This window comes from Juglans microcarpa x Juglans regia, chromosome 6S, assembly GCF_004785595.1.
Source record: "Juglans microcarpa x Juglans regia isolate MS1-56 chromosome 6S, Jm3101_v1.0, whole genome shotgun sequence".
NCBI lineage: Eukaryota > Viridiplantae > Streptophyta > Magnoliopsida > Fagales > Juglandaceae > Juglans > Juglans microcarpa x Juglans regia.
The window spans coordinates 22,172,164-22,193,180 of NC_054605.1; the positions used below are offsets into that span (position 1 = coordinate 22,172,164).

A 21,017-nucleotide genomic window follows, 5' to 3' on the forward strand; every position below is an offset into this window, starting at 1 on the left:
AATAAAAAAGATTTCCTCCCTACTTCACTTCAGATCTCACACTCTGCAACTCTCCCTCTCTCTCTGGGTCTCTCTCTGGGTTTGTCCATGGCTTCCCCTGGTAATCCCAACCACCAACAGCTGCAACACCCCCAGCAGCCACTGGACATGCAGAGTTTCTTCAAACCCACAAATCCCTCGCCTCCACAATTACCGCTACCCAATCCCGGCGGTGCTTCTACCCCAAACCCTCCAAATCTAAACCCTTCCGCGCCCCTCCCGCCATCCTCCGGCCCCTACTCCTACCCTCTCCAATCCGCACCGTTTCACAACCCCAACCCTTTCCACCACCATCAACCCTATCCTTACCATCCCCACTTGCAGCACCAACGCTCCCTCTCTTACCCCACCCCTCCTCTCCAACCCCCCATCTCTTCCTCTTCCTCTTCTCCTAACCCCAATCCTAACTCCGGAGCCCGCCTTATGGCCCTCCTCAACCCCAATCTTGACCTCCCTTCTCATCAGGCCCCGCTAGCCCCTCCTAACCCTCCCTCCTCCTCCTCTTCTTCTTCTTCTTCTTCTGCGATGATGAGTTTCATACTCCCATCCGTCGGACCTAGCCCGATTCGGTTGCCCAGCAGTAAGCTTCCCAAGGGCCGACATTTGGTCTCCGAACACGTGGTCTACGACGTGGATGTTCGGTTGCAAGGCGAGGTACATCCACAACTGGAGGTCACTCCCATTACCAAGTACCAATCCGATCCCCAGCTCGTCTTCGGCCGCCAGATTGCGGTCAACAAGTCTTATATCTGCTACGGATTGAGGCAGGGCAATATCCGTGTCCTTAATATCATCACTGCCTTGCGTTCTTTGCTTCGAGGCCACACTCAGGTTTGTTTTCCCTTGCACACTATAATGAATAATTTGGATTGGTTGACACGAGCGAATGAGTTAAAATAAGCTAGGCTAGAGTTTTATTCGGATAAAGCATGGAAGTATAGATTGCGACCAGTGCGTCAGAGGGTATTTTTTTTAAAGTTTAAGAACTATATAATTTTGAAGAGAACCATAAATACATCGAAGGAATTTGAAACCATTTAATGCAATGAACGGTAGAGTTTAACATTAAAAAAAAAAAAGAACAAAAGACATCTGTCTGTAATACGGGAGTGAGATGGTTTTACTTCATCTTCGTGTTTATTACCCGATGATGCATGTTAGTTATTACTTTAATCAAAATTTAAGCTTCGATGGTATTAATTCTTAGTATGTGGTGTCATTTTAGCATTTTATTGTTCATATTAACTCTTGTTTTGTTTTGTTGTGTTTTCCACTGATCGTGGCTTATTTGAAATGCTGGGCAAATGCATTTTCTGTTTAGGTTTTTAAATAGCTTTATTCTTCGGTAAATCTAATAAGTGGTTCCATTTATTCTCTCAGAGGGTCACAGACATGGCTTTCTTTGCCGAGGATGTTCACCTTTTGGCTAGGTAGCTTTTGGTTGATCTTTCATTTGTAATTGCCTTCCTCTGGTTTATATTTGGTTGAAGGTTGCTGTTTTTGTGCAGTGTTGGGATAGATGGACGGGTTTATGTATGGAAGATTTCTGAAGGCCCAGAGGAAGAAGATAAGCCTCAAATTACAGGAAATGCTATTGTTGCGATCCAAATTATAGGAGAGGAGGGAGCTTCTCATCCACGAGTTTGTTGGCACTGCCACAAACAAGTAATAATACATTTAATTCTGTCATTCTTAATACAAGACAGTCTAAACATTATGTTTTATTATAGTTATAAAAGAAATTGAGGTCATTTCAACTGTAAAGTTGCTTAACATTTTGTTGCTTTGACTTTTACACACTTTTATTCAGGAAATTTTGGTTGTTGGCTTTGGAAGACGTATTTTTAGAATTGATACTACAAAAGTTGGAAAGGGTGAAGTGTATTTGGCTGAGGAACCTCTCAAATGTCCTGTTGATAAGGTCATTGATGGGGTCCAGTTGGTTGGTAACCATGATGGAGAAGTAACTGATTTGTCGATGTGCCAGTGGATGACCACCCGTTTGGTTTCTGCTTCTATTGATGGCACGGTTTGTATTTGCCCCCATCACTTTTCTTGTTTTTGTTACTCAAAGGTTTATGTTGGTGTTTGTTTTCTGAATTTTCACTAGTTGATTTGATGGTTTAAATTTCATGTTTCCAACATGTTTCTTCACATTTTTTAGCCCAAGCAATGTTTGCATGAGTGTGCCATTGCACGTGCAAATTCATATTATTTTGATCCAAAAATTGAAATTTGCTAATGACTATGCCTTGCAAAATGTATATCATGCAAACAGGTAAAGATCTGGGAAGATCGCAAACATGTTCCACTTGCTGTATTCAGACCACATGAAGGGCAGTCTGTTTGTTCGGCGACGTTTTTAACTGCTCCCCATCGGCCGGATCACATCATACTTATCACTGCGGTACATAAGCCTGTTGCTATGTTATTTTTTCAATCTAAGTCGCTGTGGTGCTGTTTGTTTTATAGATAGTTCTGATATTATATGGGTATATGCAATATGCACGCTCATTTATTTTTTTAACTTTAACCAATATTGACAGACTTTTTTCCTGGAATTGAGTTCCAATATGCATTTTCCAGAAGTAAGCTTTGTTTGATAATGGTCATTCCGTAGCGTGGACTATTTAATTGTGTAATACCTATTTGTAGGGGTCACTGAATCGAGAAGTGAAACTGTGGGCCTTGACAAGCGAAGAAGGCTGGCTACTGCCGAGTGATGCAGAATCATGGAAGTGTACTCAGACATTGGAGTTGAAGAGTACAGATGAACCTCGAGTTGAAGAGGCATTCTTCAATCAAGTCTCAGCATTGTCTCAAGCAGGCCTTCTCTTACTTGCAAATGCCAAGAAGAATGCTATATATGCTGTACACTTAGAATATGGTCCTAATCCAGCAGCAACCTGCATGGATTACATAGCGGAGTTCACAGTCACCATGCCTATTTTGAGTTTTACGGGAACAAGTGATATATTACCTCACGGTGAACATATTATTCAGGTTTATTGTGTCCAGACACAGGCTATTCAGCAATATGCTTTGGACTTGGCCCAGTGCTTACCCCCACCTTTGGAGATCATGGGGTTAGAAAAGCTGGATTCAAATGTCCTGCGTGATGCAACTAGTGCTGAAGGATTTGCTGCTTCAGACCCATCTGGAAATAAACCAAATGAGGCACTGCCCTTAGCTGGTTCAGCACCCAAACAAAATATACAAGGAAGTAGCTCTGAGTGTGCAACTTCAGTGAGATATACTGTAAGCTCTAGTTCTGCCGAGGCAGCCACTTCAAAAGAAATTAACAGTTTCAGTACGGAATCTAAGCCTGTAGCACTGACACCTGTAATTAGTGATGGTGATGGTGTTTGTGTCACATCACTGCCTATTCCTTTGACTCCTAGGTTGTCTAGAGAGCTTTCTGGTTTTCGGAGTCCAACAAGTAACTTTGAACAAAATCCCCCACTCAGTATCCATGTTGGAGACCAACCAGTTAATGATTATTTGGTTGACAGGCAAGTGGACACCATTCGTGCAAACTCGTCTGATGTGCCTTCATTGGATGATGACTCTAGGAATGATAAGGCAAAAATTACATCAAATGCGCAGGATGATTTGTCAACTGTGCTTAATCCTCATATCATGTTCAAACAACCAACTCATCTGGTTACTCCCTCTGAGTTGAAAGTCAATTCATCCTCCGGAACAACTAACATTCTTGAAATCAAGAGCGAGGGAGAGACAAGCATCCAGGATATGATTGTGAGCAGTGATGTGGGTAATACTGAGGTTGAGGTGAACGTAGTTGGTGAAACAAGATCCACACAGAGTGATGGATTTGGTCCTCAAAGAGATTCTCAAAATCTTTTGGTAGAGAATAAGGAAAAGTTCTTTTGCTCACAGGCTTCAGATCTTGGTATTGAGATGACCCGAGAATGCTGTGCTATATCATCTGAAACCTACATCGTAGAGGAAACTCGGCAAGTTGATGGTGTTGGTGTAACGGAGCAACTGGGCCAACCTCCAAATGCTGAGGAGGAAGAAGTACATGACCCCACAAAAAATTTGCCTGGGAAGGTTTCTGAGTCATCTACGTCCGCACAAGTTCTGCTTTCATCGACACCAAATTTAAAAGGAAAAAAACAGAAGGGTAAAAGTTCTCTAGCTTTGGGTCCATCTTCCCCACCTCCAAGTGTTTTTAATTCAACAGATTCTTTGAATGAACCAAGTGGGAGTACGAGTCTCCCCTCCGGTGAAGCTGCTTTTTCTCAAATTTTGGCCATGCAGGAGATGCTTAATCAGGTAATTGCTTGAGACCATGGACGTTTGTACATACTATTACCAATGTGTCATGTCTGACCGTTTTCGGTATTTTTTTTTTTTTTGCATGCTTACCAGAGTGGCCATATGTCGTAATTGAAAACACTGCAAAGTAACTTTCAATCATTTCCAGCCTCTTCATTCTTGTTTATTGCATTAAGTGTATATATAATATGTCATTTATGATTTCAAGTTGTGTTGATAGGTAAGGCATCATTATTTCTATTTCACAAAATAATTCATCAAAAGTTGCCGAGGCCCTGTGCACTCCCAGGATTAGTTAGGACGCTGTTCCTAGACACCAAGTGCCAATAAAAAAAAAAAAAAATTTATAAAAAAATATCTATTCCACAGAATAAATAAGTGAGGCTCTACACCTGAGTGGCAATGGGCAACACCTTTTTCATTCCTAAATTGGAGACTCGGGTTCATTATGGAAACTTTGGCCTGTGCCATATAATTTATTCATGACAATCTTTATTTGCCAGCAATTGCATCTACAAAGTAATGCTGCTGTCATTTTCATCCTCTCTACAAGCTTTTGGGTTGAGAAATGAGAGCTCTGGAACAATTTTCCATTTTTTCTTTCAAATTGGCAAGTTTCCTGTATAATAAGGCATTATGTTCTGCATCTTATATGGTAATGTGGCCCACTTTCGTTAATAATGTATGTATAACTTGTCTTCTTTCAACTCATCCATCTTTATTTGGCTTTTTTGTCAACCCCCTCCTTCCTCTTTATCCATTCTGTGCAGATCATGACAATGCAAAAAGAAATGCAGAAGCAGATGACAACAATGATTTCTGTTCCAGTTAGCAAAGAAGGTAAAAAACTAGAGACAAATCTAGGGCGAAGTATGGAGAAGGCTGTCAAAGCCAATACAGATGCTTTGTGGGCTCGCTTTCAAGAAGAGAATGCAAAAAATGAGAAGTTATTGCGAGACCGTACACAGCAAATAACAAGTTTGATTAATAACTTCATGAATAAAGACTTGCCGATGATGTTAGAAAAAGCAGTGAAGAAGGAAATGACGGCTGTAGGACCAGCTGTAGTTCGCTCAATTACTCCGGCCATTGAGAAGACAATATCTTCAGCTATTGTGGAGTCTTTTCAGGTTAAGATCTTCTTGTATACTTGCCTCTTCTATGAGACAGTTGTTGTTGCAGGATGTAACTGATGCTTTGTGCTTCAGAGAGGAGTCGCTGATAAGACAGTGAATCATCTGGAGAAATCTGTCAATTCAAAACTTGAAGCTACTGTTGCTAGGCAAATCCAAGTACAGTTTCAAACGGCTGGCAAACAAGCTCTTCAGGTGCTTATTAAGTGGTGTGGATTACATGAATTATTGCTTAGGACATATGATTATTTTAATGTGAATAGGATTTATACTATTGTCAACCTCGAAATGGTAACTCATGCTAATGACATGAACAAGCTATCTTTTATTGCAGGATGCTTTAAAATACTGTTTGGAAACATCAGTAATTCCTGCCTTTGAGATGTCATGTAAAGCTATGTTTGAGCAAGTAGATGCTACCTTTCAGAAAGGCATGGTTGAACATACAACTGCAGCTCAGCATCACTTTGAGTCTGCCCATTCTCCATTGGCACTTGCTCTAAGGGTGTGTATAATATCAGCAGTTCAGCACTGCATATCTATGAACTATATGGGGCCATTTGGACAGTGTGATTTTCATAGGCGTTTTTATATTAAATCTTGAATACTTAATATTTCTATTTCTATTCTCTTTTTATCTGTGTCGGTATTTCTTTTTAAACCATGCCCCACTATTTTATGTATTGCACTTCTGTTTGTGGGAGATGATCTGTGAGATAAACTTAAAAACAGTTACGGTATGCTAGGGGAGTGATGACTGTTGGAAAAGAATGGGTTTATATTGGGTTGAATGGATGATAGACTTCTCCTCGGTTGAATTGTAGCTATAATATACTCTGCATAAGATAAGATTCATCTGGAGGACTTGTTACTGCATTTATAGAATAAATAAATATATAAATCTGGGGGACTTGTTACTGTCCTTGCCTATCTGTTGCTTGCAGCTCTCTATGCTTCTTGTTGTATTCTTAGATATGACTTTGCATTTTGATGTTATTATGCAGGATGCCATTAATTCAGCATCATCTGTGGCTCAAACCTTAGGTGGCGAATTGCTTGAGGGTCAAAGAAAGCTATTATCTCTTGCAGCTTCAGGAGCAGACTCAAGTGCAGTAAATCCCTTGGTCTCCCAACTGAGCAATGGACCTTTGGGTGGTCTCCATGATAAGGTCCACTTTGTTTTCTTAATTACTTGTTGGTTTCTCTGTTAAGATGCAAAATAGCTATGAACCTGTAAGCAAAGGTCTTCAATATGTGGCTAACAAATTTCATATTTTTGTTTTTATGAATGTTTAATTTGGCTGTACTGATTAGAAGCAATCATATCTGTGCATTAGGTCGAGGTTCCGGTTGATCCAACAAAGGAGCTATCAAGATTGGTATCTGACCGCAAATATGAGGAGGCTTTCACTACAGCCCTACAAAGAAGTGATGTTTCCATAGTATCCTGGTTATGTTCTCAGGTGTGCCATATAGTCGAGAAACAATTACTCCTAGTATGCTTTTATATATATATATTTTTTTTGTGTTCAATATTGTCACATTTAAACTGTGTAGTTGCATCATCATCACTTTGATTTGGGGCTTAGTTTGCATTTTTTCATTGATTAATTAAATTAAAGGTACTTTAATATTTACTTATAAAAAAAAGGTAGTTTAATTATAAACAAATTTTAATTAATTGTAGTTGTTTGGGTTAGTTATAATCTGTCATTGGTTCTAAAGTGGATTTTTTTTTTTGTGTGTTGGTTGGGCAATAGCCTATTTGAACTAGAAAGAACTCTGATGCGATCCTGACAGAAAAAAAATTGCAGTCAGTTTTATGGAATGATTTGAGAGACATTCTGGTTTGGAATGTGGATGAGTTCTTTTTGAACTTGAAATTGCTTCTTCTTTTTGCTGTCCTGTTGCACAGTTTTAATAATATTCACTCACCTCTCTTTAATAACAACTATTTTTTTTTTCTTTGATTCCTTCTGCATACAATTTCCATTTCTGATATGCGACTCAACTTGTTAAGTGAAATCTGGTTGGAAAATTGTGGTAAATTAATGTCTCCGTGCTCCATTCTGCACCTTTCAGGTTGATCTTAGGGGGATTTTGTCAATGGTTCCGCTTCCTTTGAGCCAGGGAGTGCTGCTCTCTCTTTTGCAGCAGTTAGCATGTGATATAAGTAATGATACACCACGAAAACTTGCTTGGATGACAGACGTGGCTAACGCCATAATCCCAGCAGACCCAATGATTGCTGTGCATGTGCGGCCCATCTTTGATCAAGTCTATAAGATACTAAACCACCAACGTAGTTTGCCCACAATTACTGGTGCTGAGCTCTCAAGTATCCGCCTCCTCTTGCATGTCATCAACTCCATGCTGATGGCCTGTAAATGACTCTTACCTTCTCTGTCCTGTTGTGCAAAACGCATGAGGCAAGAGTGTTATTTTTTTTGTTGGTACAAAGGGAGGGAGGGAGGGAGGGAGGGAGGGAGGGTCCCAACCGTGTAAAATTGTCTTTAGAATATGTGATCAAAGAAAAATAGGCTAGGTTTTCCAGACTCATTTTAAATTTGGTTTTACTTGTCAAAGTTTGCTGCCGAAATGGAATTTTGCATTTTGAAGATCATGTCTAACCCCAGCCAATAGAGAGATACCCACCCACCCCAACACACACAAATCTTTCATATGTTTTGGAATGAGTATTTTCTTTCTATCAAAGTTTCTTCATAGCTGTTGACAAATTATTATGAAGATATAGTCTTAGGTATGTAAGTCTTGAGTATTCCTTTTTAAAAAATGGATAAATTTAGAATTTACTTGAAAAAATTATTTTCTAATTGTGAATCTCACTCTTATTAAAATAAGTGTATGAGACTTGCACCTATTTATTTTTTTTATCGGTAAATAAAATTTTATTGATCACTCAAGTATATGGGACATATGCAGAGCGCTGCCTTAAAGGGCTAGTTTAGTGATACAAGAAAATACAGAAATTCATTCTATTGAAATCAATTACAACTGATCAATGAAGTAAAGTATTGAAAAATAATTTCCTAAACTCTTCCATGATTGCTCTCTATCTTCAAAGCTAATTACAACTGATCAATGAAGTAAAGTATTGAAAAATAATTTCCTAAACTCTTCCATGATTGCTCTCTATCTTCAAAGCTTTTGCTATTTATTTTCCTTCAAATGCACCACCATAAGCATATTGGGCACATTAAGATTTTATATAGTATTATTTAATTATTATAAATAATTATTATACCTCGATTTTTTTGTTAGGTTCATAAAAACATAAAATAAATTAAAATTTATCCTTCTGCTATTATCTTTCTTGCAGAATAGCCTGGTCTGTCCCCGATAATGGTGTAAATGGGTAAAAGCAATCACTTGATCTATAAATAAATTTTATAAAAATTATTACCGTATAAGATAAAAGAAATAAAAGATTATTTGGTCTATAAATAAATTTTATAAAATTAAATTTATAAATGCCTAACTATTATAAATATAATAAATCAAATAATTAAATTATTTTTATTATAAATTAAAATAAATATTTTAAATGGAGGTTATTTTTGTTAAATCTAAAATTTTCATTATTAATTTCATGAATTTTGCTACTTATCATTCTAATAATTTTTTATTTTTTTATTTTTATTCTCTTATTAAATGTGTGGTGTATGGATTATTTTACTAAAAAAATAAAAAAAATTATATATAATATATAATATGAAGATGACGAATAAGATTTTTCACTCTGTCTTTTTCGAATCCAAACCAAATCTTTTTTTTCTTAACTCAAGTGTGTCGACCGTCACTCTGTCATACGGTAAATAGAATTTCTAATTTTAAAATAAAATTTGAATAAAAGACAGGAACTTTCCGGGAAACTGACGTGGGACGGCTACAGAAATATTACGGACTCAATGTCGATTAGTAGTTGGTTTCGTGCTTCCACGAAAGTCTTTGAAAACTACACCGAGAGCGAGGGAGTTTGGAACTTTGGATGAGAAAATCTGGACCGGTGGGCAATACATATTGCTTTGGTTTATTGGTTATCAATAGAAGATACTGCTCTCTCTCTCTCTCTCTCTCTCTCTCTCTCTCTCTAGGCTATAACAAACGATTAAAGGGGAGAATCAACTCGCAAAAACCCGTCAATGTATCTATATCTATTACTTGCTTATTTTTCCTTCATCTCTTTTAAGTATTTTTCCGTGGGATTGTAAAGCTTGTATTTTTAGTTACTTCTGTTGATTTGATCTGCAGCTGATCGGAAATATCAGAGCAGACGACCCAAATTAGCAAGGGGGTAGTTTCTTTTAGTCATAGCAGACCCCAGATATTTCTTGGTGTGATTCTCCTGTTTTTGTGGGTATGTCTAAGTTTAAGTTTAATATTTTATTTTATTTTTTGAGATTTTTGTATTGTTGGACTTCTGTTTTTTATATTAAAAAATGGGGGAAGATTTTTTTTTTCTCCTACACGTTGTACTGTTTTGAAAGTGTTATGTAGACCCCCACATGCCAAAAAAAAAAGGTAGTTGCTAGAGCCAAATGTTCCTTATGAAACTTACTCGTGCAAAGGAATGTAGTTTTTAGTCTTATATTTTCTTTTCTATATGGATTAAGAGGTTTGGGAAAAATCTGAATATAAAGGTTCATTTTTGTGTCTGTTTTTCCTCTTTATTGCTAATGTTACGATCAATATTGTAGTATCAACTGCACCAGATGTTCGTTACTTTGACGTTGAGGAAACTACATCTAGTAGGCAATGCCCTCCAATGATTATGGAACAATTGACCTGTTATAAGTAGAAAATGGATTATAAGTTACAAACTGTCGACATGAAATCTCAACTTGAAGTAAGTCCTCAAACTTCATTATCATTTTTCTGTTTGATGAATGGAACTTTATACTGCATATAGTGTTTTAACAACGTTCTTCTTTATCATTACATACATTCACCTATAGTTATCAATGTTGTAAACATGATTATCAAATATATACATTTTACGTTTGTTTTCTGGGATTAACAGATGGGATCTCTTGATAGTAAATCAATTCATGAGTTCAACGAGAAGAGTCCTTTTAGCCCAGAAATAGATTCTCAGAAGTTGCATCCTATGCATGCTGCTAAGAGTGAATCGTGTGCTGTGGGTTCGCAAGCGGATAGGAATTTAATGTCAAGGACTCTTGTGTATAAAAGCATAAAGACTGTTGTTTTCTCTAGTAAGCTCAACTTGCTCATACCTTTTGGGCCATTAGCAATTCTTGTTGAGAAACTGACTGGCCATCATGTAAGTTGTAGCTCTTACTGCCTTGAATAATTTCAAACATTGTTTCCAGACTTCTCTGTCCGTTATTTTTCTTGTGGCTGTGGGTTACAGGGTTGGGTCTTCTTTCTGAGCTTGTTGGGTATAACACCTTTGGCTGAGCGTTTGGGTTATGCTACAGAGTAAGAGTTTGCGCTCCTCTAATTTATTTATTTTAAGGATACGAATTGGTAAGTAGCTAATGTGATGGTTTCATTCTCGTTTAGGCAGCTAGCTTTCTACACTGGACCTACAGGTAATTTTTTTTATTATATTTGAACTCAAATTAGGAAATCTCAAGTCCTATATATATGTCATTTTTTTTCACAAGTCCTAGTCCTATATATATGTCATTTTTTTTCACAAGCCCTTTTTGGTTTATAACCTTGGAACTTCCAAATATCCTTTCAACTTTTTGTTGGATGTATTTATTAAAAAAGTGTTGGATGTCATATAATTTCTGCATTGTATGCTCTCATAAGACTTCAAACCACCATAATTTTCATTTGACTTCCCTCTCCCTTCTTATTGATCTCATTGAGAAAATCAGACTTGGAAAAAAAGATTTAAGTAGATAGTGCTGATATTGATTCCATATGCATCTTGATCAAGAGATCAAGATGTGATCAAGAGAAAATCACTCTTTTTCTGTTTTACTTTTTTAGTTTCCATTTTATTGGGCATATTCATATTTCATTTGAAGGATTCAAGGGGTGGCATTGGGTCTTAGGCAAAATTTTGCATGTCATAATTGTTATCTTTTCGCCATGTTCATATTATGGGCGCCAGTATGTAATCCTCCCAACATTGTGATCCACATGTGCCCAAAACATTTGGTTGTTGCTGGCATAATTTGTGTCATGTGCATTGTTCTTTCATCTAAAGGTTGGAGATCAGTACTGTGTCTGGATTTTTTTATTTTATTTTATATAACGTATTGGAATTCGCAGTTGGTGGCCTTCTGAATGCTACTTTTGGCAATGCAACGGAACTTATTATATCAATCTATGCACTTAGAAGTGGACTAATACGCGTTGTTCAGCTGTCATTATTGGGCTCAATTCTGTCAAACATGTTGCTGGTGCTTGGATGTGCTTTCTTTTGTGGTGGGCTTGTTTTTCATAAGAAGGAGCAGCTTTTTAATAAGGTGGGGATGCATTAGCATCTTTTCTTGAGGTTTTATCCTTTTAATTTTAGTTGTCTTCCCTTTAACGCTAAAGCTGATTTATGTTGCCATGCAGGCAACTGCTGTTGTAAGCTCTGGATTGCTGTTGATGGCAGTCATGTGCCTGATTTTTCCAGCTGTTCTTCATTATACGCACACTGAGGTTCATTTTGGAAAGTCAGAGTTGGCTCTTTCAAGATTTAGCAGTTGCATTATGCTTGTGGCATATGCTGCATACCTCTTTTTCCAGCTAAAGAGTCAAGAGAATCTATGGGTATGTTTGGTTAAGAGAAATCTTGAGAATGTTTGAGAATTTTTTTGATATGTATTGGTTATAGAATTTTGTGAAAGTAGATTGAAAATTTGAATTTTTTTAAACATGTTTTGTATTGGGGTTTATAAAAGTGGATAGGCAGAGTTTGTTTGAATATAATTTTTTATGGGTAGTTTTTGTTTTGTTTGTTGTAAAAGAAATTTTGATTTTTGTGTTTTTTAGTTTTCCTTAAAATCTAGACAAATGGTTGGATGAAAAGTTTAAATAGAATTTTATTTGAGATTAAAAGGTATTTGGATTGAATGTGAAAAGGCTTTTTAAAAATTTAGAAATTTTTTTAACTGTTAACCAAATGTGGCCTATAATGAGGTTGGTTATATTTGCCGTTGTACACACACATACACACTCTCTCTCTCTATCCATCTATCTAGCTATCATCTTATGTATATTATACATTAGTGACTTGCTAGGACTTTACTACTCTGCCTTGCTTTATTTGTCTATCTTGTATACTTGTATATTCATTTTTATGATTTGAATTGTATCGTTCAATTATTGATTTATGGTGTGATATCAACTTAGGAAGAGAATCAGCATGAAGAGGGCTCAGACAATGATGATGGTCCAGAGATATCTAAATGGGAATCAGTAATCTGGCTTTGTATTATGACTTCTTGGATCTCAATCCTCTCTGAACATGCAGTTCATGCAATAGAGGTAATATTTTCTTGTTCTTGCTTTCTCTCACTGATAAATTACTATTACATTTTTAAAGATCCATAAGTGTTAAAAGAATACATGCCATACGTGTCATTGTACTACACAACTTCAATGGCCTGAGCACCCCTGACTTTCTTGTATCACTAGACAATCATGCCTAAATGTTGCTTTGTATATGTCCCGTGTACCTGGGCTGTTTTTCTGATAAAAAAACTGTACCACACAATTCTGATGTTTATATGCTGGTTTGTTACATGTGGTTACTTTGCAGGCATGTGTAAGGCTGAAAGCTAGTGTTAGACATTAGTCAAAGAGTCAAAACCCTCACAAATGGAACTTCTGAATAAAATTTTGGATAATTCAAACTTATAAAAAAAAATCTTGGATGATGTAGATGAGAACCTGTTTTGTGGATTTTCTTTGCTGTCTCCTGTCTTTATTGTTGGTTCTTGTAAGCGTTTTCTATGCCCTTTCAGATTAAAACATTATATGATTTCCAGAGTTTCTGTTGGATAGACGACTTATTCTGATCAAAAGTTTACATTATTCTATCAACTCTGGTTTGTTTCTCTGCTTGTCTTTGATTTATGAACTTCCTTGTTGGGTTATTGTTTTACAGGGAGCATCTATTGCATGGAATATTTCAATTTCATTTATTAGTGTTATTGTTCTCCCGATCGTGGGGAATGCTGCAGAGCATGCAAGCGCTATTATGTTTGCCATGAAAGACAAGCTTGTAAGCTTTTGGACATTCTCTTTTAACAAGTTTTGTTGCGACAGATTGAAATAATTTGAGTTTCTTTGCAGGACATTTCCTTAGGAGTGGCAATAGGATCATCAACACAAATATCCATGTTTGGGGTAGGTACTAATGGTGTATGATCTCCTCCATCTGTTGACAACAAATGAAAATGTAGTCATTTGCCAGTGTTTGGGATTTGGAATGTTCTGTAGTCTGTGTTGCATCTCCTGTAACGACCAAGCCCAATAATCCTAAGGTCAGAATATTGATAATTTTTATTGGGCCTAAATTATATTTAGTGGGCCATATTGGATAAGCCCATAAGCGATAAATTATTGAGGTTGATTAGGAGTTTTAATTAGGCTTAATGACTAGGTTAAATCTTATTTATTATTTATTGAACAAGTTAGACTCCTTTTAGAATTTAAATATCGGCCATTAGAAATTTATTTTAATTTAAAATTATCACTGATTAAAGTCCCCTACACAGTCTCAGTTACTGCCAATCCTACATTAAATGCATTTTTAGATCATGTTTTTAAATTCAAACTCTTTTCTTGAATGATCACGACTGAGTCCAACTCAAAGTCGAACTAGTCGGCACCCTCTCCCAAATCTCTCTATAAATATCTTCCCTTCCTTGTGTTATTTGGAAAAACCATAAACCTCTGTAAGTGCAGCGGCTGAACCCAAGATACCTAGTCTAGCACTGTGCGTGTCCCATGTTTACTACGCCAATAGTTGACTGCCTCATTCCTCTCAGAACATCCCTCACGTTTTCTTTCTCCTTCTTGTTCACATGATCGATTTCATGTCGGAAACATTGGATTAACGCTGCGAGGTAAGTAGCTTGATCATAAATTAGGATTAGCATACGTTAGCTAGTTATATATATTATTATTAAAGCCAGTTCTTTGGAAGCCAGTGTTTATGTACTACACGTGTCATGATATTTGCAAGCACGTCATTCATTATGTTTCATTCTACATATTATAGTTATGTATGTATTATACATCTCATGTATTTTACGTTGTATAAGATACGTAAGTTTTCATAAGATCAAGTGTAAGATAAGGTCATAGCAGTTAATTGGATGGTCATTTAGATGCATGGTACCGATGCGATTTATGGGTGGATGTACAAGCCATGGATCCAAGCGTGGTCCACCATAGTATGCTAGAATACTGTTAGTGGCTCCCCTTGCGGCCGCGGAATGTGGGGCTGGTGACCTTGCACACAGGGTTAAGTGTGTGAGCCAATATGATAAGTAAGATGAACCAGATAAGCCAAGAGAAATCATGCATGTCATAATTATATGTATGAATGATCATGATTTTAAGTTCTTAACATGAAATATTTTATGAAAAACCTTATGTTAAGTATGTTTACGTTATGATGAGTTTTTTACTGAGTCATCGACTCATTTAATTTGTTTTTATGTTTTTAAACCACTCCAAGTTAGAATATTTATGTAGGTATAGATACTGGACGAACAATCTAGGAAGGCGTGAGGTGGCTTAGATCGTGTATAGAGATTTTAAGTTATGATTTTTATGGCACAAACTTCGAAAAATTTTAATAAATGCTTTCGCGCACTCCCTCTTATAATCTTAGTATTTTTTTTATAAAGAACGATTTTATAGAATCTTTGTATCTGGCGCAATTATAAGAAAATATTTTAAAGTCAAGTTTAGTATTAGCACTCCGGCTCCCGAGAATTTTTAAAATTGACTTTATTCTTAACCGTGGAGAGTGGGTTGTTACATCTCAGCTGCTAAAAATGACAGGTGATGGTCATAATTGTTTTCATGGGTAACTTCTTTCCAAACAGCTATTGTTGCCAACTTATATTGCAGAAAACTATTATGGGACAACATTCATGATATGCTCCTCTTGAAGCCTTGTTACATAAATTTTTATCTATCAAAATGAATAGATAAATGCGGTTCATGTGATCTTTGTTATGTGTGATGAGATGTTTATTGTGACCTGAGCATCAAACCTTGAGCAAGTCAGTAGCTTCGAGCAAGTCAGGTCCTCTGTTTTTTTGTATCTACATCCATCTTATCATCAGAATGGTATCCCTATATAATTCATTTAATGCTCAGATGGCTCATTCATTAAGGGTACCTTTGCATTCAAGATTTGTTTGTTGGGATTGTTTTGTTAAAGATTTTTGTTTCTGATCAATATCTACTAAAATCAGCATTATATATTTGCAGATTCCTTTTTGTGTAGTGATCGGTTGGATTATGGGGCAACCAATGGACTTAAACTTTCAACTTTTCGAGACAGCAACACTTTTTATAACCGTCTTAGTAGTTGCCTTCATGCTGCAGGTTAATATTTCACCGACTAAGAATAACAAATCTCTATAATTTTAAGGCTCTCTAGTAATAAGTGTTATACATATAGGGGAAAGTTACTCTTCACCCACTGGTTGTTTGGGTTGAGTTCGAGTTACCTACTGTGTTTTGAAAAGTTATACTTCACCCACAGATATCTTTTTTGCTGAAACCTATTAAAGCATATGTGATTGAGGTTAATGATCCGAGCTCGACCGAAACTATCCTTGGGTGAAGTGTAATTTAATTTAATTTAATCCTAGATGCGAGTCCAACTGCTTTCTGAGTTGTCTTGTTAACTCATTGTGTTTGGAAAAGTTTCTGCCGCCAAATTTTGCAGATTCAATTGTCACGGTAAGTCTTATCTTCTGGTAATTTTAGATGCATATTCTTTGATGTTGCCAATGTTTTGTTTGCAGGAAGGAACTTCCAATTACTTTAAAGGACTAATGCTTATTCTTTGCTATCTGATAGTCGCTGCAAGTTTTTTTGTACATGTAGATCCTTCTTCAGTGGGTGAGTTATAAATGAAGGCTTCTATTCTATTCTATTCCAATCCAATTGATATTTATCATTGTCTGAATACAGTAAATGAAGTTTGTTTTGACTTAGAGGGTGACAATATACGTATTGGATTATGATTTTGCAGATGCTGATAAGGAATTAAAAACTTAGTCAAGGAAGGCGCCGATTCTTGAGGTAGATCTCCAAAATCTTTGGTCAATTTGGCTGTATATATATCAAATTGTAGTTTATTCCACCTGCTTGTGATTTTCAGTGAATTCGGTTGACCAGTGTCTTACCTATTATGTTCTTTTTTCTTCAGCTACCGCGTGGCTGTCAATTGTCAAATGTTTGCTTAGATTAGAAGAAAGAATTGTATCATAGAAATATCAAGATTATTTTTTCCTCATAAATAAGCACCTTCAAGTTTAGTTGCGAAGGGGCGTGCATCCAATAAGATTAAATGGTTATGGCTTACATCTTAGTTGAAGGCATTAATTTGTAATCATGATTCATGAAGGGGAATTTTGGAACACATAAGAACCATCCGGGCTGTGGATAGGGTGCTGGTTTTGGAATGCCAAGAAGTGACACTATCTGTATTGGTATTGGTATTGGTATTGTATTGTTGTAAAATTTTAGTTTTCAAGGAAGAGGTTGATCTGGGACATGGAAACCTTATTGAATTGGGGCAATGCGTATTCCTCAGAATGTCCTTTTTCTTTCACACCTGCTTTGGCCTGCCCTCGAGTACAAATGGGGCAGCTTCACTGGTAGTCGACCCAGTTTGGGGGGTCACATTAAAGATAGTTTAGTTTTGCAACAGTTGATATTATTGGAATTTATAGCCCTCAAGAGTCAACACTCGGTCATCTCAACTCCCTTGCGTTTTCGTTGAGGATTTTACTACTTGAATAACGCTTTAAACACGGGCTAGGCTCGCTTATCAACACGACATATTCAAGAGTAAAAGGTGACATTGCAAACTCTTTACTCTTTTGAAACTATCTTTGCTTTGCAAGAGTCGACTACACTTAACAAAAGGGAATAATATGTGGATAAAGCTGCTTAAATTTGAAACCCCAATCCTGAATTTGATCCAAAAAAAAAAAAAAAAAAAGTGGTAAATGTTTAAATGAAACACCTTACGTTTGGCCGGTTGCTAGGAAGTACGAAGCTTGAATTATGCTGTCTATGAATAGTCTTCCTTCTTCTACTTGTGGGTTTTTACTTTTTAATAATCTTTTAGCGACTTTTACTTCTTTCAAACGTTGTTGCATGGTGTCACGGATCGAGCGAAACACATGAGAAGGTTAGATTTGAGTAGGAAAGCATGCAGCCCGGACCGGAGCCTGTTGTGAGCCATAATGCCAACAACTATGGACTATAAAATAAACACCCCCCCCCCCCCCCCCCCCCCCCCCCCCCCCCCCAAAAAAAAAAAAAAAAAAAAACTAATAATCGGGGCTGGATCAGCAGGTTAAAGGATTCACTGGAGCTCAAGTTGGTCCAAAAAGAAAAAAAGGAAAAAAAAAAAACCATGGACATTAGAAGAAGAAAAATGTAACCACAAAGTTTTTTAATAAAAGTAAATCCACAAATACGTGACTTGATATGGATACGTTTGGTTAAGATTAATGTTAGATATAGTCTAGAGTGTGCAAGTCTCACGGACTCTTTGAAAAAAGGTAGATCTACTATTAAAAAAATAATTTTTTCATGTAGGTCTTAGATTATTAATTTTTTTTTTTTTAAAAATATAAGACTTGCACAATTTAAAACAGCAAAAATCATTTCTGATGTGGGTTTAGGTGGGACGTTGGTGGCTTTAGATGCTGGAATGGTTTTGATCCCTCACTCCCTATCCTACACTGCTATTATTTCGGGTATGTTTTGTACCGACACCGTTCGAAAGAGCAGCAATGGCTGCTGGGCGGGCCTTGGTAGTAGTAGCAGCTAAAAGCCAGCAAAGTGTGCACGAAAGTTGAAACCAACTAAATAAAGAATCAAAATGAGAGACAATTGTTTCTGAGGTTTGCGTGAGACCTGCACGTGAAGCAACCACCTTAAAAGGTTAAAAAATTAAAAGACAAGCACTCCTCACTCTCAATGGTTGATGATTTGTGTGAGTGAAGCAGAAAGCCACCCAACATTTTATCACCATAGCCCAAACCCAATTAAGCAAAGCAGAGCAGTCAACAAGGGCAGAGAGAGAGAGAGAGAGAGAGAGAGAGAGAGAGAGAGGGGGTTGACCGGGCGTCTTGTGGGTGAGCTACCGGCCCATCTCTCACACGCTCAATAGCGTTGAATTCTTTAATAAAATCATGCACCTTTGATGTTGCAAAAATAACCCCATGCAATTGCAACACCATTCCTTTCTTTCATATATGTATATAAATAAAACACTTAGCTGGGTCTCAAATATTAGAAAACTAACCCAAACAAACGTTAATGGGCTCCTTTGTTTTTCTTCAAAACCTCTAAAAGATTAGCTAACCTACTAAAACTCTTAAAAGAGTGGCAGCAGCACATAATCCTCGTCTTTTTACATCCCGTCTCTCTCTGTATATATTTTTTTTAATCGTTCCTACCTTGCATTAAAACCTTTTTTTCTTTCCTGCTCTCGGAGAATAAAAATTCAAAAGAAACCAGAAGATGGGTAGGATTCCATGTTGTGAGAAGGACAACGTCAAAAGGGGACAGTGGACACCGGAAGAAGACAACAAGCTCTCTTCCTACATTGCCCAACACGGCACTCGTAACTGGCGTCTTATCCCCAAGAATGCTGGTTTGCTTTCTGCCTTGTCTCTCTCTCTCTCTCTCTCTCTCTCGACAAACTAATTAACTCCATCTTCCTCGTATTTCATACACTTAATTAAAGGTCTTCAAAGATGCGGGAAGAGCTGCAGGCTAAGGTGGACTAATTATCTTCGTCCTGATCTAAAGCATGGCCAATTTACCGATGCAGAAGAGCAAACTATAGTGAAGCTTCATTCCGTTGTTGGCAACCGGTAAACCAATTCATGATCATACTTGGCGCTCTTTTCTATATATATATATATCGTATTGCATGTGTTCTTCTTAACATATATGACTAATTTGAGTAGTAGTAATTAATTAATTAATTAATAATGACATGGTGAGTACATTGGGTATCCAGATGGTCACTAATCGCAGCTCAGCTGCCTGGTCGCACAGACAACGATGTTAAAAATCACTGGAACACCAAGCTCAAAAAGAAGCTTTCGGGCATGGGCATTGATCCCGTCACCCACAAACCCTTTTCCCACCTCATGGCTGAAATTGCGACCACATTGGCACCCCCTCAGGTGGCTCACCTTGCAGAAGCAGCCCTTGGCTGCTTTAAAGACGAAATGCTCCACCTCCTTACCAAGAACCGCATTGATTTCCAGATCCATCATCCCCCAGTTCTAGTACTACTACTGCAGCGCCACCCGCATCTACTTATAATATTAATATCAACGGTAAGAATGATGAAAAAGAAGACACCATCGAGAAGATCAAGCTCGGTATATCAAGGGCTATACAAGAACGTCCTCATGACATGCTACCATCAAACAAGCCATGGGACTCTTCTACTGCAAATTTTGCAGGGGCCTGCAGTACTACTGCTTTCCCTGCTTCTATCTCTGGAGGATATCACCATCAGTATGGCCCATCATCATCTTTTGGAAATGATGGGAACCGATCGCCATGGAGCCAGATCAGTATCTGTACAGGAAGCACGTGCACTGCAGGGGACCAGCATATTCGGTTGCATGAAAAACTAGAGGGAGGAATTATTAATGGAGGAGAGGATTCTGAGGGCGGAAAAGAAATCAGAAATGGAACCAGCAGCATGTTCGCTTCAGACTCTGTCTTGTGGGATTTACCATCTGATCATGACCTAATGAAATATCCAATCGTTTAACAAAGGTTACACACGATGCAACAGATCGACGAGGCAGAAGAAGGCTAGCTGCAGGAACTAGTTCTACTTCAAATATTGGTTATGGCAAAGAATAATATATAAAGAAAGATTAAAATTTAAAAAAAAAAAAAACATGTAAATTAATAAAGCTAATTCCATAAAATTAGGTACTTGAAATTCAACAACGTACAAATTAAGGCAGAATTTCTTTCTTGCTAATATATAGTTTCAACTCTCACCTTTTTCTGTTACTAGGAATACAATTAATATTGTAGATTAAGCAACATATGATGACGAAGAGGATACATCAGCCAGAACCTGCAAGTGTTTAATTAATTAATAAGAAGAATAATTTCAGGAAACCGGAAGATCAATATTGGTTTGGTTTAATTTCTTGGAGGAGTAATATTTCTGGGAAAATGCTAAATATACTTGAGTTTCCACATGCCAGTTATTGATATGCTGCTAAAAATCATGAAATTTGAAATTCAAAATTTAAATTCTAAAAGAAAATTGACAAAAATAGTCTTATAAGTAAAATTGCA

At 37.1% G+C, this 21,017-nt stretch overlaps 3 protein-coding genes across 4 annotated transcripts; all 3 read left to right on the forward strand.

Moving 5' to 3' along the window:
* Positions 1-8,092, forward strand: LOC121237799 (enhancer of mRNA-decapping protein 4). Its single transcript, XM_041134678.1, has 12 exons — positions 1-870; positions 1,420-1,469; positions 1,548-1,704; positions 1,850-2,068; positions 2,318-2,446; positions 2,695-4,338; positions 5,112-5,471; positions 5,550-5,669; positions 5,809-5,979; positions 6,479-6,643; positions 6,812-6,937; positions 7,557-8,092. The coding sequence occupies exons 1-12, from the start codon at positions 88-90 to the stop codon at positions 7,863-7,865; spliced, it is 4,233 nt and encodes a 1,410-aa protein (XP_040990612.1). The 5' UTR covers positions 1-87; the 3' UTR covers positions 7,866-8,092.
* A 1,274-nt stretch (positions 8,093-9,366) lies between these two features.
* LOC121237800 (vacuolar cation/proton exchanger 5-like) lies at positions 9,367-17,209 on the forward strand. 2 transcript variants are annotated; one of them, XM_041134679.1, is made up of 15 exons: positions 9,367-9,639; positions 9,747-9,852; positions 10,208-10,341; positions 10,516-10,776; positions 10,867-10,934; positions 11,019-11,047; positions 11,742-11,938; positions 12,033-12,230; positions 12,813-12,947; positions 13,570-13,686; positions 13,758-13,811; positions 15,915-16,031; positions 16,457-16,553; positions 16,687-16,736; positions 16,864-17,209. In XM_041134679.1, exons 3-14 carry the CDS (start codon positions 10,297-10,299, stop codon positions 16,710-16,712), a joined length of 1,344 nt encoding a protein of 447 aa, XP_040990613.1. In that variant the 5' UTR covers positions 9,367-9,639; positions 9,747-9,852; positions 10,208-10,296; the 3' UTR covers positions 16,713-16,736; positions 16,864-17,209. The 2 variants fall into 2 exon arrangements, with proteins under 2 accessions (XP_040990613.1, XP_040990614.1); XM_041134680.1 differs by having other exon boundaries at positions 10,613-10,776.
* A 1,944-nt stretch (positions 17,210-19,153) lies between these two features.
* On the forward strand, positions 19,154-20,784 carry LOC121237756 (transcription factor MYB80-like). The gene is given in 4 exon segments (XM_041134627.1): positions 19,154-19,329; positions 19,423-19,552; positions 19,702-19,972; positions 19,975-20,784. Coding segments are annotated over 4 exon segments (1,032 nt in total). The 5' UTR covers positions 19,154-19,196; the 3' UTR covers positions 20,473-20,784.
* Positions 20,785-21,017: the final 233 nt, after the last annotated feature.

Bases quoted from the DNA above. Each gene is read 5' to 3' on its own strand.
- LOC121237799 (XM_041134678.1), top strand. From the start codon at position 88: ATGGCTTCCCCTGGTAATCCCAACCACCAACAGCTGCAACACCCCCAG. The intron at 1,470-1,547 runs GTAGCTTTTGGT...GTTTTTGTGCAG, and splicing joins GATGTTCACCTTTTGGCTAG to TGTTGGGATAGATGGACGGG. The intron at 2,069-2,317 runs GTTTGTATTTGC...TCATGCAAACAG, and splicing joins CTGCTTCTATTGATGGCACG to GTAAAGATCTGGGAAGATCG.
- LOC121237800 (XM_041134679.1), top strand. From the start codon at position 10,297: ATGGATTATAAGTTACAAACTGTCGACATGAAATCTCAACTTGAA. The intron at 10,777-10,866 runs GTAAGTTGTAGC...TGTGGGTTACAG, and splicing joins AGAAACTGACTGGCCATCAT to GGTTGGGTCTTCTTTCTGAG. The intron at 12,231-12,812 runs GTATGTTTGGTT...ATATCAACTTAG, and splicing joins AGAGTCAAGAGAATCTATGG to GAAGAGAATCAGCATGAAGA.